Source organism: Dipodomys spectabilis, unplaced genomic scaffold, assembly GCF_019054845.1.
Source record: "Dipodomys spectabilis isolate Male_0828 unplaced genomic scaffold, ASM1905484v1 ptg000115l, whole genome shotgun sequence".
NCBI classification, from domain to species: Eukaryota; Metazoa; Chordata; class Mammalia; order Rodentia; family Heteromyidae; genus Dipodomys; species Dipodomys spectabilis.
The window spans coordinates 5242313-5257555 of NW_024870792.1; the positions used below are offsets into that span (position 1 = coordinate 5242313).

Genomic DNA, 15243 nt, shown 5'->3' on the forward strand with positions numbered 1-15243 from the left:
AACTCAGAGCTATAAACTTGCCTCTGAGTACTGCCTTTGCTGTGTCCCAGAAGAGTTGGTAATTTCTGTGTTCATTGAATTTCATTTCTAATCTCTTCCATGACCTACTGGTGATTCAACAGCATGTTGTTCAGCCTCCATATGTTACAGGACTTTCTTTGGTGGCTTTTGGTGTTGAGTTCTAATTTTATTCCCGTGTGGTCTGAGAGAATGCAAGGTATAACTTCAATGTTTCTGAATTTGGACAAGTTTGCTTTGTGACCTAAAATGTGGTCTATTTTGGAAAATGTTCCATGTGCTGCTGAGAAAAACGTGTATTCTGATACTGTTGGGCAATTTATCACATTTTATGCATGTTCTTCATTTATGCTGAAGAAATTTGACTACATTGCATTGCCAATGGTTTTCTTCACTTTCTTTCAACTATCCTTTAAGACTCTTTCCTCAAGTTTTACCTATTCAAATATCTCCCCAAAAGAGATGATGCAAAGATTGCCTTTTAGGAAACTAAAGCACAGTTTCATGGTTGTTTCAGCCTATTAAATTCTATAGTAGAAGTTTGAAAGTTTGTGTGCGTATTTTAAGAGTTAGAGGACAGAGACCAACATTTTCATGTTTTATCTATTGCTCAGATTTTTCAATTATTTTCTGTTGGTTCTGTGATTCTTTTCCTCTTTGATAGAAAAGTGCAGGAGCTGCCCTGGAAGGATGCAATTCAAAATGCCAACGTGCATTTTTGCTTATCTAGCAATTTTTTCTTTGTATTTTATTTATAATGTGGTAAAAGCACTATTGATGTTATACATTTTTCTTTCTTTCTCTTCTTTTAGGTGTGTGTGCAACATTGACTGTTCTCAAACGAACTTCAATCCCCTCTGTGCTTCTGATGGGAAATCTTATGATAATGCATGTCAAATCAAAGAAGCATCATGTCAGAAACAGGAGAAAATTGAAGTCATGTCTTTGGGTCGATGTCAAGGTAATATTCATACCAAAACTTATATCAAAGAACGTTTTCTAGTCTTTGTGCAGAAATGAAAGTGAAGATAACTCCTTATTAGGCAGCAATATCATTTCTGAAAGACAATTCTGATTCTGTAGAATTTGTGCTGATGAGAGGTGTTAGAAGGTTCACTGTCAATATTTTTATCTTTATAATTTTTTCTGTATGGGATTGTGTTGTCATGACCATAAAAGCCAACATTCAGAAACAATCATTCTCCCTGAAAACAGTAAAAAGAGTGAAAGCATATTTAAAGGATGTGTGTCTTTGTGTACATATGCATGGGCACATACCCATACTAAAGCTTGATCTCAAGGAGTCACCTTTGCCCTTTCAAAGTCTAGTGGCTCTACCACTGGAGTCATACCTCACCTTCTGGCTTTTTGCTGGTTACCTGGAGATAAGATTCTCAACAATTTTTATACCCAAGCTGGCTCTGAACCGTGATTCACAGATCTCAGCCTGCTTAGTAGCTAGGATTACAGGTATGAGCTAGCAGCACTTAGCTAGAAGGCATTTGTTTGTTTGTTTGTTTGTTTTTGGGTCCAGTCGTGGGGCCTGAACTCTGGGCCTGGGCACTGTCCCTCAGCTCTTCAGCTCAAGGCTAGCACTCTACCACTTGAGCCACAGCGTCACTTCCGGCTTTTTTTTTTCTTTTTACTTATGTGGTGCTGAGGAATGGAACCCAGGGCCTCAGGCATGCAAGGCAAGTGCTCTACCACTGAGCCACCTTCCCAGCCCCTAGAAGGCATTTTTAACAAAAACAAAACTTTATGTATTGACTCAGAAACATTTCAATGCCATTTTCAATAGCAGTATGAAACAAGAGTGTTCTATTTTGTTCAGAAATATCTGAGGAGATTAAATTTTATTCCTTTATTCCACACTTTAGAAAGCAACTGTTGATCCATTACTGTTATAGAAATATATATTGAGGGGCTGGGAAGGTGGCTCAGTGGTAGAGCACTTGCCTTGCATGCATGAGGCCCTGAGATCAATTCCTCAGCACCACATAAGCAAAAAGAAAAAAAGCCGAAAGTGGTGCTGTGGCTCAAGTGGTAGAGTGCTAGCCTTGAGCTGAAGAGCTGAGGGACAGTGCCCAGGCCAAGAGTTCAGGTCCCATGACCAGACCCCCCCCCCCAAAAAAAAAATATATATATATAGAACATCTTATATTTTAAGATGCTTAGAATTATAGTTTTGAAAAATAATAACTACAATGAAGATTCTGTTTGAAGCATATATTTTGATATTAGACACTTAGAAAATGTTTTTTTGTTCATTTTAAGCTACTTTAGTTTTTTTATCATTGATTTTTAAATATAAGTTATATGAAGGAGTTTAGATTCAACATGTCAGTATTGTTAATTTTTTATGCAGATAACACGACTGCAACTACTAAATCTGAAGATGGACATTTTGCAAGAACAGATTATGCAGGTACAAAAATTTTCTACTATAAAACAAGAGCTCTACTACTTGACTGTTCTGAGTAACTACTACTGCTTATCATAAGTTGAACCTGATGCATGTTCGTCTTCTTTTGTTCAGTCATGTTTTCAACAGGCAGGATTAAGTTTTTGTCAAAGCAAATAAGATAATTTTTTTGCAGAGTTAAAGCAATTGTCAAAAATGTCAGTAGAATGTAATAACTTGTTTTGACAGTGCAAATACTACAAATGAGAAAATATTTATCATATTAATTGGCATCAATGGAAATTAATGCAATTTTGGCAGTATATTGGAATAGATGCAAATGTTCTGGTTTGAATTTCCATAAAGATCAATAATAATAAAGTTTGCTAGTCTCTGAAATGCTGAATAAAAAGGGTAACTAGTACAAAGAATACAGGTCATCTCCACTCAGATGAAAAGTTTAGAATGTGAATATAATTTAGGTAAAAATAATAACTCATTTAAATTATTTAGAACTTAGAATATAGCTATCAAGCAAAGTTAAAAAGAATTTTACGTAGAAATATGAAACCCATCTAGCAACTATAGTTTGATGTATGATTTTATCTAATATGGTTTTCCTAAGTAAGAAACAATTTGGGGCATAGAATTAGAATTTTATCAGACTCTCAAATTTTGTAGAAATTTGGGATGAAATATTTAAATATTATGGAGAATGACATAGAATGTAAGGTATTTCTAGACAGAATTTTCCATTTAGCTCTTTAGTATGTGTTTGTTGGTATTTTACAGCTATTATTCAATTAACAAATTTATGCACCTTTCAAAATATTTACTACCATTCATTCTTTTCCTGAAAATTTATTTTATCTACTAATATATCTGTCATATTTAAATATAGACTATCTGAAATGGACAATTATTTGAATATCTCATAAATTGGAAATAAAGATTTAAAACTTTTAATCTTTTATCCTATTTTCCAACTTTAAGAAAAAGTGGAATTATAATAAAGTAATGGAAAAATCTTAGCTCTACTCTTATATATTCTTCCCTAAAACATTCAAGAGGACTATTAATAGATATCCCTTCAAAAGAATAGCATAGCCACCAGTAAGTTTGGGAAGAGTTAAGATTGTAATATCTTCTACTAAGAATTCATCACAGCTGTTATTTTCATTATAAAATCAGTAAGAGGTACACATCTGTCCCTTACAGACATTTATCAATGTCTATGAGGAAAGGTTTCAAGACCCCTTCATAGATACCAAAATCTAAGGATGCTTAAATACCTTATATAAATTAGAGTAGTATCTTTTTAGATGCTTTAAATAATCTCTAGATTACTTATAGTATCTAAAGCGAGTATCTAATTTTATATCTAATGTAAGTTCTATGTAAATACTGTATTGTGTAAGGAATAATGACAAGAAAAAAATGTGTATTGCTCAGTAAGGTATAACTTTTTTCATATATATGATCCATGATTCCTTCAGTCTAGGAGTACAGAACATATGGATGTTGAGGAGTACTATAATTTTAACTTTTTAAATAGGATATCTAATGCAATATATGTAGAGTACACAACAGATGTAGGCACAGTGTAATGAGCATGCGTGTATGCATCATATAAAACCAGTAATTTATGGCCAAGCCAGCCCACCCCATTTCCATTCTTTCTCCTTCTTTCAAACTATGTTCAAAGACAATTCCTAAAACTGTACCACTTCATTCATAAGTAGTTTAGCATACATTTCAAAAAGAACAATCCTTTTTAAATAAGATCACAATACTAAAATCACATTTTCACATTTGAAATAATTATAAATAACTCCTTATAGTACACAGCTAACATTAAAACTATTTAATAAGTAGCACAACTTTGGTGTAATAGTTTGCCATATGAATACTTTCTAAAAATTCACATGAGATTTGCTAATTTAAAGAGATATTAATAAATGCATTGAAATATAATAATTAACAGCTGATGGCACATTTAAAACTTTATATAAAATTAAATAGGTATTATGTATTTTACTATAAAATAACTATGTCTTTACAGTATTATAAGCTATTGTAACATATAATATTATACTGCTACTAAATCACACTTAAGATAACTTCATGATTCTTTGTAAAATAATTCATCTGGGAGAATATTTAACAAGTAACATTCTATGAATATCTTCTTCATGACCATCCATTATTGGGCATATAAGAAAAATCATACTTAAATTTTCAAGTTGTTCAAAAGAGTATACAAACATCTATGTGCATTTATAAAATTATAACAAAAATGTAAGACTCATTTAATCTAATTCATATTGCATGTTATAGTCCATTGATTTTTCAATGATTTGGGGATTGAATTCTTATTCCAAATAAATTTCTGATTCTGGTTTCAAACAGATAATGTGTGGTTCTCAATGCCTTTGTGGCATTGTTTCCAGTCTCAGCTGTTTGTTGGACATGGAAATGAAAGATAATGTTTTTAAATACCTGCCACTCAGTCTGGCCCAGTTCCTTCTAGTTTGACATCAGGTTTATCTCCAAAATCTTGAAGAAGAACTTATAAGGCTAAAGTTAAAAACTACATGCTTTGTTGAAATCCAAATTTAAGATGGGAAACAAGATAATGTCAACTGAAGTTTGCAATTCTTAATTAAAATTGATTAAAATTCTCCTAGAATTTACTTTAATTATCTTTATCTTCTTTAGTGACATTATTAAAATATAGTTGTTATTATAATACCCTATTTCAGACACTTATTTAAATAGCTGTGTCCCTCATCACTTCTAACCTTCCACTATTATTTGAATTTTCCTGAAATTTGAAACACAAACTTTAGACAAAAATAAAAAGAACCAAATAGTAAAGTCAATATATTGTCCCCTTCATTTATATTTCACATGTTAAAAAACTCTACAAAGAGGCAAAACAGACACTATGAGTCATGGTCCTTGAAGTTTACTCTCTGCACAGAGCTAATTTAATGTCACAACTGCTTCCCTCATTAGGCACACATTCCCAGGCTCTCTCATTTCTCCCTTATATGTCATTGATATCACTTCAGACCTCTTGCCAACCACCCTTTACATTATTATGGACCTATATTAAAAGCTATTAATGCAAGAGCACATGTTTCTGGTGATAAAACTATCTACTTTAAAGAAAGCCTGAATTTTAAACTTATTCTATTTTCTTTTTTTTAATTGTGAAAATACCATACAGAGGTGTTACAATTACATGGGCAAGGTAATGAGTGCATTTCATATCAAGCATTGTTGCCTCCTCCTTTGTTTCCTCTTTCCATCCCTTCCCATCACCCCCCTCACCACTACCCCCATGCCAAAGTTGTCAAGTTCATTTTCGACATAACATCTTGTATATCTCATTGGTGCAATGGGTCCACCTGTATCCCTGTTTAAACAATTTGTTTTTTCCCTTCCCCTCCATAAATTATACCAACATCAAATACAGTGAAAACAGGGGTTATACCATGAGGGAAGGACAAACAAAGCAACAAAGAAATATCTTATAAATATGTTAGACACATTAGCAAGAAAGAAAAAAATTTGAGTCCTTAACTTGAGGTTCATTTCGCTTAACATCAACTTATCTGACCATCTATTTTCTTTTTAATTTTGCTTAACAACAAATAGAAGTCCAGCAAGAACAGAGCCAGAATTAAAGGGGAGGGAGGGAGGGAGAGAAATAGGAGGGAAGGAGGGAGGGAGGGAGAGAACAGAAGAAAAAAGAACATCTTGTATATGTATATGTCTAATTTGCAGAGTGGAAGAGAAATAACAAAACACTGAAACAAGGACACAGGATGATCCATTGCAACAAGGATACCCATAAAACACTATATTGGAAGTGAACTTTACAACTTTGCAGGGGGAGGAGGGAAAGAGATAGGAGAGGGAAAGGATAGTGGGAGAAAACAAAGGAGGGGGTAACAATGCTTGACAAGAACTGTGCTCATTACCTTACTTATGTAACTGTAACCCCTCTGTGCAGCATCTTTACAATAAAATTAAATTAAATTAAAAACCAAATTAAGACAGCAATGCCTAACATAAGCTAAGTTATGCTGTAGACTAGAATGTGTCTAACTTGCATAGAGATGTAAACTCTATGATCCCTCACAAGCTCAATAAGGTAGTTTGCAACTAGGAAAACAGAGGAATTTGCCAAATCAGCCCTACCCATATTCCCTTCTGGTTGTCCTGACTTGGATTTAAATTTTATCCTGTCTCCTTTAATGAGACCTAAGGCATTACTGAATCTTGATTCAAACAAAGGTTTGGATTTCTATTTCCAGGCCTAGTGACTGCTCCCTCCTAAATAAGCTAACCAGGCAATTGAATGTTCTTCTTCCGTTATCAGTCTAAGACATGGGGATTAGAATTAGGTCTGTTTCTTCACCTGCACAAAGATTCAGAGAACACAAATTTAATAAAACCATAAAGCCAGGATTTTGCTGGCTTTCCATTGTTTCAATTTACTGAAATTAAATTTTCTTTTTGAAAAGTTAAAGTAGAAATTTAAGATGGCTCTTGAAACTTGAAACATTTTAAAGTATACCTATCTATCTATCTATCTATCTACCTATCTATCTATCTATCTATCTAACCTATATGCATGTATTTACTCCCCTCATGTCTGATAGTAAAAACAAAACCACTCAATTATTTGTTTCTCTTCATCTGGCATATTTATTTCCAATTGTGTTGAATTTCAATGTAAAAGTGTGGTCATGCTTCAGAAAATATTATTACATATTTTTCCAATAAAATGTACTTATTTTTATAAGTTGTTAGATGTTAGCAAACATGATGCTGAACTGTTTAATTTTATCATCTAGAAAATAAAAATGTAGTTTATTTTATGACAACTTGTACCAGTTTCCCAAAAGAATTTACAATGCCTTATCATTAAAAAATGCTCAATGAGACTATTTGAATAGAAACTGAAAACATAAAAGTAGAACTGTTAAGAAAATTAGTATATGTGTCCCATGGACTAATACATTTACTGCATTTAGCCTTGAACAAATTTTGCAACCAATACAAAAAGAAACTATGGTTGAATTAGTTCTATAAATACTAACAGAGATCCTGCTAAGCAAATGACCTATCCCAGGTTGCACAAAGGGAAACACACTAAAAAGAAATGACAAATTCAGAAAGAGAAAGTTTCTCTGTGCTCAATTATACAGGCAATATTTAGCACAGATCTTTTCTAGCATCACTTGAAAGTACAGAATGGATAAAATACTCAACAGTGATTTTTATCCAATATACCAAGAAGCTCTCAGTATGGGTGGCTGATTTTTAAATCAGTTTTTGATAACATTCTAGAACATAACATTAAAATGTGTATAACTCAATGATAATGTTTCTGTGGCAGATTAAAATAATGAGTTCCATTCATGTATAAATCTGAATTAGAAAGACAGTATATTCAATAGTTGTCTCCGTGTTTCTATAAGATAAATAAGAACTGAATAATAGAATACTTTGAAAGTGCAGGTTAACATAAAGGATATTCTATAACCAATATGTTATGAAAAGAACCTTCCCATTTTGGTGAGCATTAATGAGAATGATAAGTCCCATATTATCTGCTTAACCAAACTGACCCAGAATCGAAGTCTAGCTAGTTATATCCTTAAAATATGTTTCTTTTTGAACTGTAGCAGTTCGAAATTTATTGTAATATTTAGGGAAGTTTAATATTTAGAAAACATTCTCTTTAGAAACCCATTTCTTATCTTGAAGCAGTATTGGAGATACTTAGCTCAGGTGTGAATATGGAAGAAGCCAAAAACACATACATATAGATAAATCAAATCTATCCCTTGCATTAATGTTCTATCAACCTCTCCCCGCACAAAGCAGAAACTGAGATCTTGCTATTTAGAGAAGTCTAAGAATATTGTCAAAATATCTTGTTCTTCATAGAAGCCATTGCAATTTACAAAGCTTTTGTCTATCTGATCTTCTTCAGTCTTCACAACATATATGTGAAGGAGATGTTATATGTGAGAAATGGCGGGGCGGGGGGGGGGGGAATCAGAAATCTTAAAGGAAAAGAGAATGAGAGGGAGCTAAGAGTAATCCATCCATGCTAATTCCAGACAGCAAGTATGAATGGCGAGGCACTGGGAAAGATTAATTCTGAATTAGAAAGAATAAATGATAGAGAATATTGACTAAACTGTCAGTAAAGAGCAGCTGTCTAAAATTCATAAAGACCTTTAGACTGACCTCAAGGCTAACCCCTGAGAGTTCCAGGGTCAAAAATGTTTCACCACCATTTCTAAATGCTGCTAAAAGATTTTCCAAAGGTTTCCCTTTTTACTGAATGTATGACCATACATTCAAAGCATCTTGTACCAGTTATATGGTTCTGGTTCCCTAAGTCCCCATGTAGGAAAAGAAAACAGTAGTGATTGCTGCCAAGAAATCTCACACTAATAAAAAACAAAATCACCAACTTCTATGACACGTTGTACTATTACAAAGATCCCTTCACATTACCTCATTTGTTCTGGGATCAACGCAATGAACAAGGTTACAAATACTAGGAGAAATAAAATTTAAACTAAGTGGCTGATGCAGAACTCCTAAAAGTATTTTGACATATTAACCGCACTCCTGCACAACTAGGGCACTTGTTTGATTTTCTGAATTTACCTCAATTGCCCCCTCCACAGTACATACATAAACATGAATATCAAGTCATTTCATACAATATTTATAACATGAGCTGGTTCAGTCATGTGGCAATAATCTATATTTAAAATGGAAGCCTTTTCCATTTGTTCATGAACACAAGGAACACTTCACTGGAAAGCATGTTACGCCTGGACCAGTGATTTGATCTGTAGAAAATAAATAGCAGCAAATTCAGGCAGTAACTTGTAGCACAAATATTGATATCAGCTTTGAAATAAATAAAAATGTTTGTCCAGGCTATTACATTGTCACTAGACTAGCCTCGAATATTTAAGCCCAGGAAATGAATTAAAATGTCAAGATTTGCTCAAGATTTCTGAGAGAAAGTGTCTCAATTCAAGTATTTTCCCCTCTGGGATTTACATTAAGGGTGCTGTAAAATTCATAAAGCTTTCTGTGAACTCTAACTTACAATTTTTCCTGCTCTCTTGAACTTCTGTGCTTTTGTTGTTTTTTCCCCCCAGAAAATCACATAGCCAGTCATCTGTAATATTATGTTATGTTCATGGTAATAGATAAACACAGGAATACTATTTGCAATACAGATGAAGGTTCACTACCAAAGACTTGCCTTGGGCCCTAGCAAACACTGGGAAACTTTTTGTTTATGCCCCAGTTCATAAATGCATCCTGCATCATTTATGTTCATGTTTTCCTATTAGGAATCCTCTCTTCTAAAACAAGTTATTCACCTAGAAATGTTACTTATCTATCTACTTTCCTCTCCCATAAATGTGTAACAGTGGGTTTAGTGGTGATAGCCACAAAGTCAGACAGGACTGAGTTTAATCACTGGTATGGCTATTGTTGGTTGTTTAACCCTGAGCCAATTCATCGGCCCTTATGAGCTTCAGCTTCTTACTCTAGTCAATGGAAATGCTCAGCATAAATACAAATGACTGGATTTTAAATGAAAAGATATCATATAAGACATTGACAAGCAACTAGTGATCTACCTATTCTTACTGCTTTGGTTTGGTCTGAAAATTAAGAATTAACTTCCATGGGAAGCACAACACATTGAAGAGGATTTAGCATATCCATGCAATATGTTTTCTGAGTTATATATACAAACTATCCTTGATGGAATCAATTACAATAGGTTTTCATGATTGCATGTTTCTCCACATATAACAACTTATTGCAAGAAACCAGAGCTGATGTTTTACTTCATTCACAAATTAATATTTGTTGAGCATGTATATGTTTCCAGTATGCTAGTATACCAAAATTTTCACAAGGCCAATATTTTAATTTTCCTATAGTAAACATGCTTTTGTGTATGATATATGTAGATCACTTAATAATATGAACAGAACATTTTTACAACATGAGATTTAAATAATAATTGGTTGGGAAAATATACCACAGATATACAATCATAATATTTACATTTTAATTTTATTTTATTGTGAAAGTGATGTACAGAGGGGTTACAGTTACATAAGAAAGGTAATGAGTAGATTTCCTGTCCAACAATGTTACTTGCTCCCCATTTTCTCCCATTTTTCCTCCCCCCAAGTTGTAAAGTTTTATTTCCAACATATTGCCTTGTGACTATCACTGTTGCATTGGTTCCCCTTTGTTCTTGTTCTCACCATTTTGTTATTCCCCTTCCCTTTCCCAAATCAGATACACACACACACACACACACACACACACACACACACACACACACACACACACACACACGTATATACACATATGACATAGCGTACCAAAATAAAAAAGAGTGACAATAGGGGATAAACCTAAGGGCGGAAATGAAAGAAAAACAAAATGACTTCACATAGTACATTTTTTAAAAAAATGTCTTTGTTCCATATCTCGGAGTTCATTTTGATTAGCAACATTTTATATGGTCATATGTACATAGCTATTGAGCTATTATGATCTTCTGTTCCCCTCAGTAGATGAATGGATCAACAAAAGAGGTATATATACAAAATGGAATTTTATGCTTCCATCAGAAAAAAATTATATCACACCATTTTTTTATTGTGAAAATCCTGTACAGAGGGGTTACAATTACATGGGCAAAATAATGAGTACATTTCTTATCAAGCATTGTAGCCTCCTCCTTTGTTTCCTCTTCTCATCCCATCCTCTCCCTGCCCCCCGACCAAACACTCCTCCCCCCCCACCAAAGTTGTAAAGTTCGTTTTCGACATAACGACTTGTACATCTCATTGTTGCAGTGGGTCCACCTGTATCCCTATTTAAACGATTTGTTTTTTCCCTTCCCCTCCACAAATTATACCAACATCAAATACAGTGAAAACAGGGGTTATACCATGGGTGAGGGACATACATAGCAACAAAGAACTAATCTTATAAATGTGTTAGAAACAATCACAAGAAAGAAAAAAACATTTGAATACATATCTTAGGGTTCATTTCCCTAACATCAACTTATCTTACCTTTTCTTCTTGACTCAGACATACACTGGTTATTGCAAATAAGGGAAACTATGGGACCTATGTTTCTTTGGGCCCGGCTTACTTCATTTAATAGAATTTTTTCCAAGTCTTTCCATTTCCTAACAAATGGGGCAATGTCATTCTTTCTGATGGAGGCAGAAATTCCATTGTGTATAGATATCACATTTTCTTGATCCATTCATCTACTGAGGGGCATCTGGGTTGGTTCCATATCTTAGCTATGGTAAATAAGGCTGCAATAAACATAGTCGTGCTGGTAGCTTTAGTATGGTCCTGATATCACCCCATTTTTAAGGAAATGGAAAGAATTGGAAAAAAATTATATTAAGTGAAGTAAGCCAGACACAAGGAAGCAAAGGCTCTCCATGGTATACCTCATTTGTAATAACTAATGCAATTATTTTTTGACCTTCAAAATTAGTCACTTATATCCCAAGATATGTGAATAAAGGACCTATGAAATCATTATTTAAAACAATATCATCTAGACAAAGCAAAAATAAGAGGAAAGCAGTTTATGGGAATTTATTTCTGTCTATGTAACACATTATCATTCTTTCAAAAATGCTAGTGGTCGCATGTGGACGATGAACACGCTTGTATCTTAAGTGAGAACAAATATTTCTAAAAATGTGGTCATAATGAATCAGAATTTACCTCAAAGGGCAAAGAAAGAAAAGCTATTTGAACACAAACACCCAGCTAATGCTAGTGAAAACATGATAATCCTACACCCTAATTTACAGTTAGAGATGTTATCTCCTTTGCTAGGAAGAGCAGCAGTGTAAGTTCCTATAGAATGTATTAAAATGAAAGTGTAGACATGTTCCAATACCCAGTATAATTTCAAGACACAATATTTTCCATCAAATAGTAAATAGAATCCAAATGCCTTAAAAAGACTGTTTTAGAGCACTTAATGTACAGAATTTGACAAAGTCATAAACTTATAAACCTACATTATCAAGTACATTAGAAATTCAACTCTCACATCTTGTTATTTTCAGTCTATGTGCTTACAAAATAATCTAAAAATATTTTAAATACCTGTAAAACTACATGTCTCAAAGAAATTGGATCTGCAACTTGTTGTTTTGTAGAAGAAATTTCAGTTGTTCATTTGAAAAACACACTTTTGGTTATAACTCAAATGAGACCAAGAAGAATCTAACATGAAGCCTAAATACTGGCATAACAAGTTTGTGGAAATCAGTGATAAATTGTATTAAAAAAAAATCAGTGGTCTAGTAACCTGGAAATAGTAACAAAGAGCAAGGAACACAACATGCTACCACTTGACACCTGACACAGTGTAGGAAGGAACAAGATATGAGTAGCTACCTCCAAGTGGGCCTGGAGATGTGTATAGATGTCAGGCAGAAAGGCAGACTTATTCAAGGGCAAACACAACACCAACAACAAATGTAACACAGGATAGCTAGGATCATTCACTGGAAGTTGAGAAATTAGGACAGGATAGTGAGAGGATTATAATTTGGGTGTTGGCTAAATTCATGGTAGAAGCAAGTAGCATTCTCAGACTTGTAGACTAAAACAGATCTTTATTTTAGAAATACTGAGAATAAGCTGTCCATCCATGTGGAATTCACATTAACCAAACTTGGTGCCTATACACTGAAAAAATAACTTAGAGGACTTCTGTCTGCCAACTAATGTATTTCTATGTAGAATTGAGTTATTTGAAAAGCCTAGTTACAATGAAATTACTTCAAGAACCTAAACAGAGCATATAATCTTCAGATATTTAGAGCATCAGGCTAAAAATCCTGATGTAAGTATCTACCAATAGGGACATTTGCCCTCAAATCAGTATGAAACAGAAGAGTCCCCATGCTAAGAGCTATTAGCATTGTTGGCTTCTGTGACTCTCTTCGTCTGCATTCCCATTCCTGGGTAGTCTCTCATATGGGTTTGTAGACTTGGCAAATTTAATCAGGATAAGGTAGAAGCCTGCTCTCTCAGAAATAATTTCCTCCTGACTTTAAGTCATTCAAGGACTCTATGTGATTCTGGGCCAATCCTGAACTCCTTAAATGCTGAGCTCCTTTGGGTTCTCTAACATAAAGACTCTCCCCCTACAGATGATAACATAACACAGTCCCTACAGGATGGTAGGGCTTTCTGTACTAGGGAAAGTGCACGAGTTAACTTTAAGTCGTCGTCGTTGTTTTTTTGTTTTTGTTTTTGTTTTTGTTTTTATTTGTGGGTCATGGGGCTTGAACTCTGGGGCTGGGCGCTGTCCCTCAGCTCTTCAGCTCACGGTGAGCACTCTACCACTTGAGACACAGCACCACTTCTGGTTTTCCTGGTTGTTTAATGGAGATCAGAGTCTTGAGGACTTTCCTGCCTGGGCTCACTTTGAACCATGATCATTAGATCTCAGCCTCCTGAGTAGCTAGGATTACACTTTTTAACTTTAATCCAAAAACAATGACAATATTGACCAATAACAAAGAGAAATAAATAGGTATTAGAAAGCAAGTTCAATACTCTGAGTGCGTTTTTTTTGTTTATTTGTTTGTTTTGTTTTGTTCATGCCAATCTTGGGGCTTGATCTCAAAGCTAGTGCTCTACCAGTAGAACCACACCTACAGTTCCCGGTTTTTGGTGGTTAATTGAGATAAGAGTACCTCAGTCCTTACAACTCAGGCAGGCTTTTGAACCTTGATCCTTAAATCTCAGCACCATAAATAGTTAGGATTACAAGTGTGAAGGAACCACTGGCACCCAGGCTTGTAGGTATTACTTTTTTAATGTAATTCTCAGCATTTATGCTAATATTTGTCTTTGTATCTTTTACAGTGAAATTGTTAATATTCAGCTTCATAAAACATACACTGAATGGCATTTATTAATTATCTTACACAAAATGAGATAGAAGGCTCTGCAGAGAACTGGTAATGCATTATCAAAATTCGATAGGCTTCCATAATGTTTCTGTAACGTATATTCTGAAACAATAAAAGATCATTTGCCTTTAAGTTTTCTTTTGTATTTAATGAGGTTCAAAGTATGTGTCTTATATTAGAAAACTCCTCCTTAGGAGGATGTGTTTAAAATGTTAGAATTGAAAATAAACATGTTTGTCTAAGAAAAATGCAATAAGTTTTTAAATATCATCCAAAAAATCGACTCTGAAAATGTTATTTTTCCTTTAGAAGTAGTCCAAAAAGATCATATTATTAGCCTATACAGTTTAAACCAACAAGTAATTAGCATTTTGTCAAGGAATACATATGCAAATTCACTTCTACAGGTTGTTTTTCAATGTACTGTCAAAATTATTCACAAATCTTGCACCATGGAGACTTTTATTACCTGTTTTTCTATTCTTTAAAGAGTCCTTGAAGTTGAAGATTTACAATTGCTTTTTTAAAAATCTCTGAGAAAATCTCAAACCTCTAGCTGTATACCAATTCCCCACAATTGCTTAGATGCCTTTGTTACTGGTTTCTGATTTTACTCAAATCACATTTTCCTATAGAAACACTAGGAAAAACCAGCAGGCAGACAATGGAAAACCATCCGTAAGTTCCAAAAATTTTCCATGTTGTCCATACAAGAGACAATCAGTAGCAAGCACACCATCCCATCAACAATGATGGACAGACATGAAC

At 34.0% G+C, this 15243-nt stretch overlaps 1 protein-coding gene across 1 annotated transcript in view; it reads left to right on the forward strand.

The window, feature by feature from the left end:
- The window catches only part of Tmeff2 (transmembrane protein with EGF like and two follistatin like domains 2), a 259792-nt gene that overhangs the window by 210245 nt on the left and 34304 nt on the right, over window positions 1-15243 (forward strand). The window contains exons 6-7 of the mRNA XM_042688317.1: window positions 831-979; window positions 2384-2443. Of these exons, the coding sequence (XP_042544251.1) occupies window positions 831-979; window positions 2384-2443 (209 nt within the window). The remainder of the gene's footprint in view (window positions 1-830; window positions 980-2383; window positions 2444-15243) is intronic.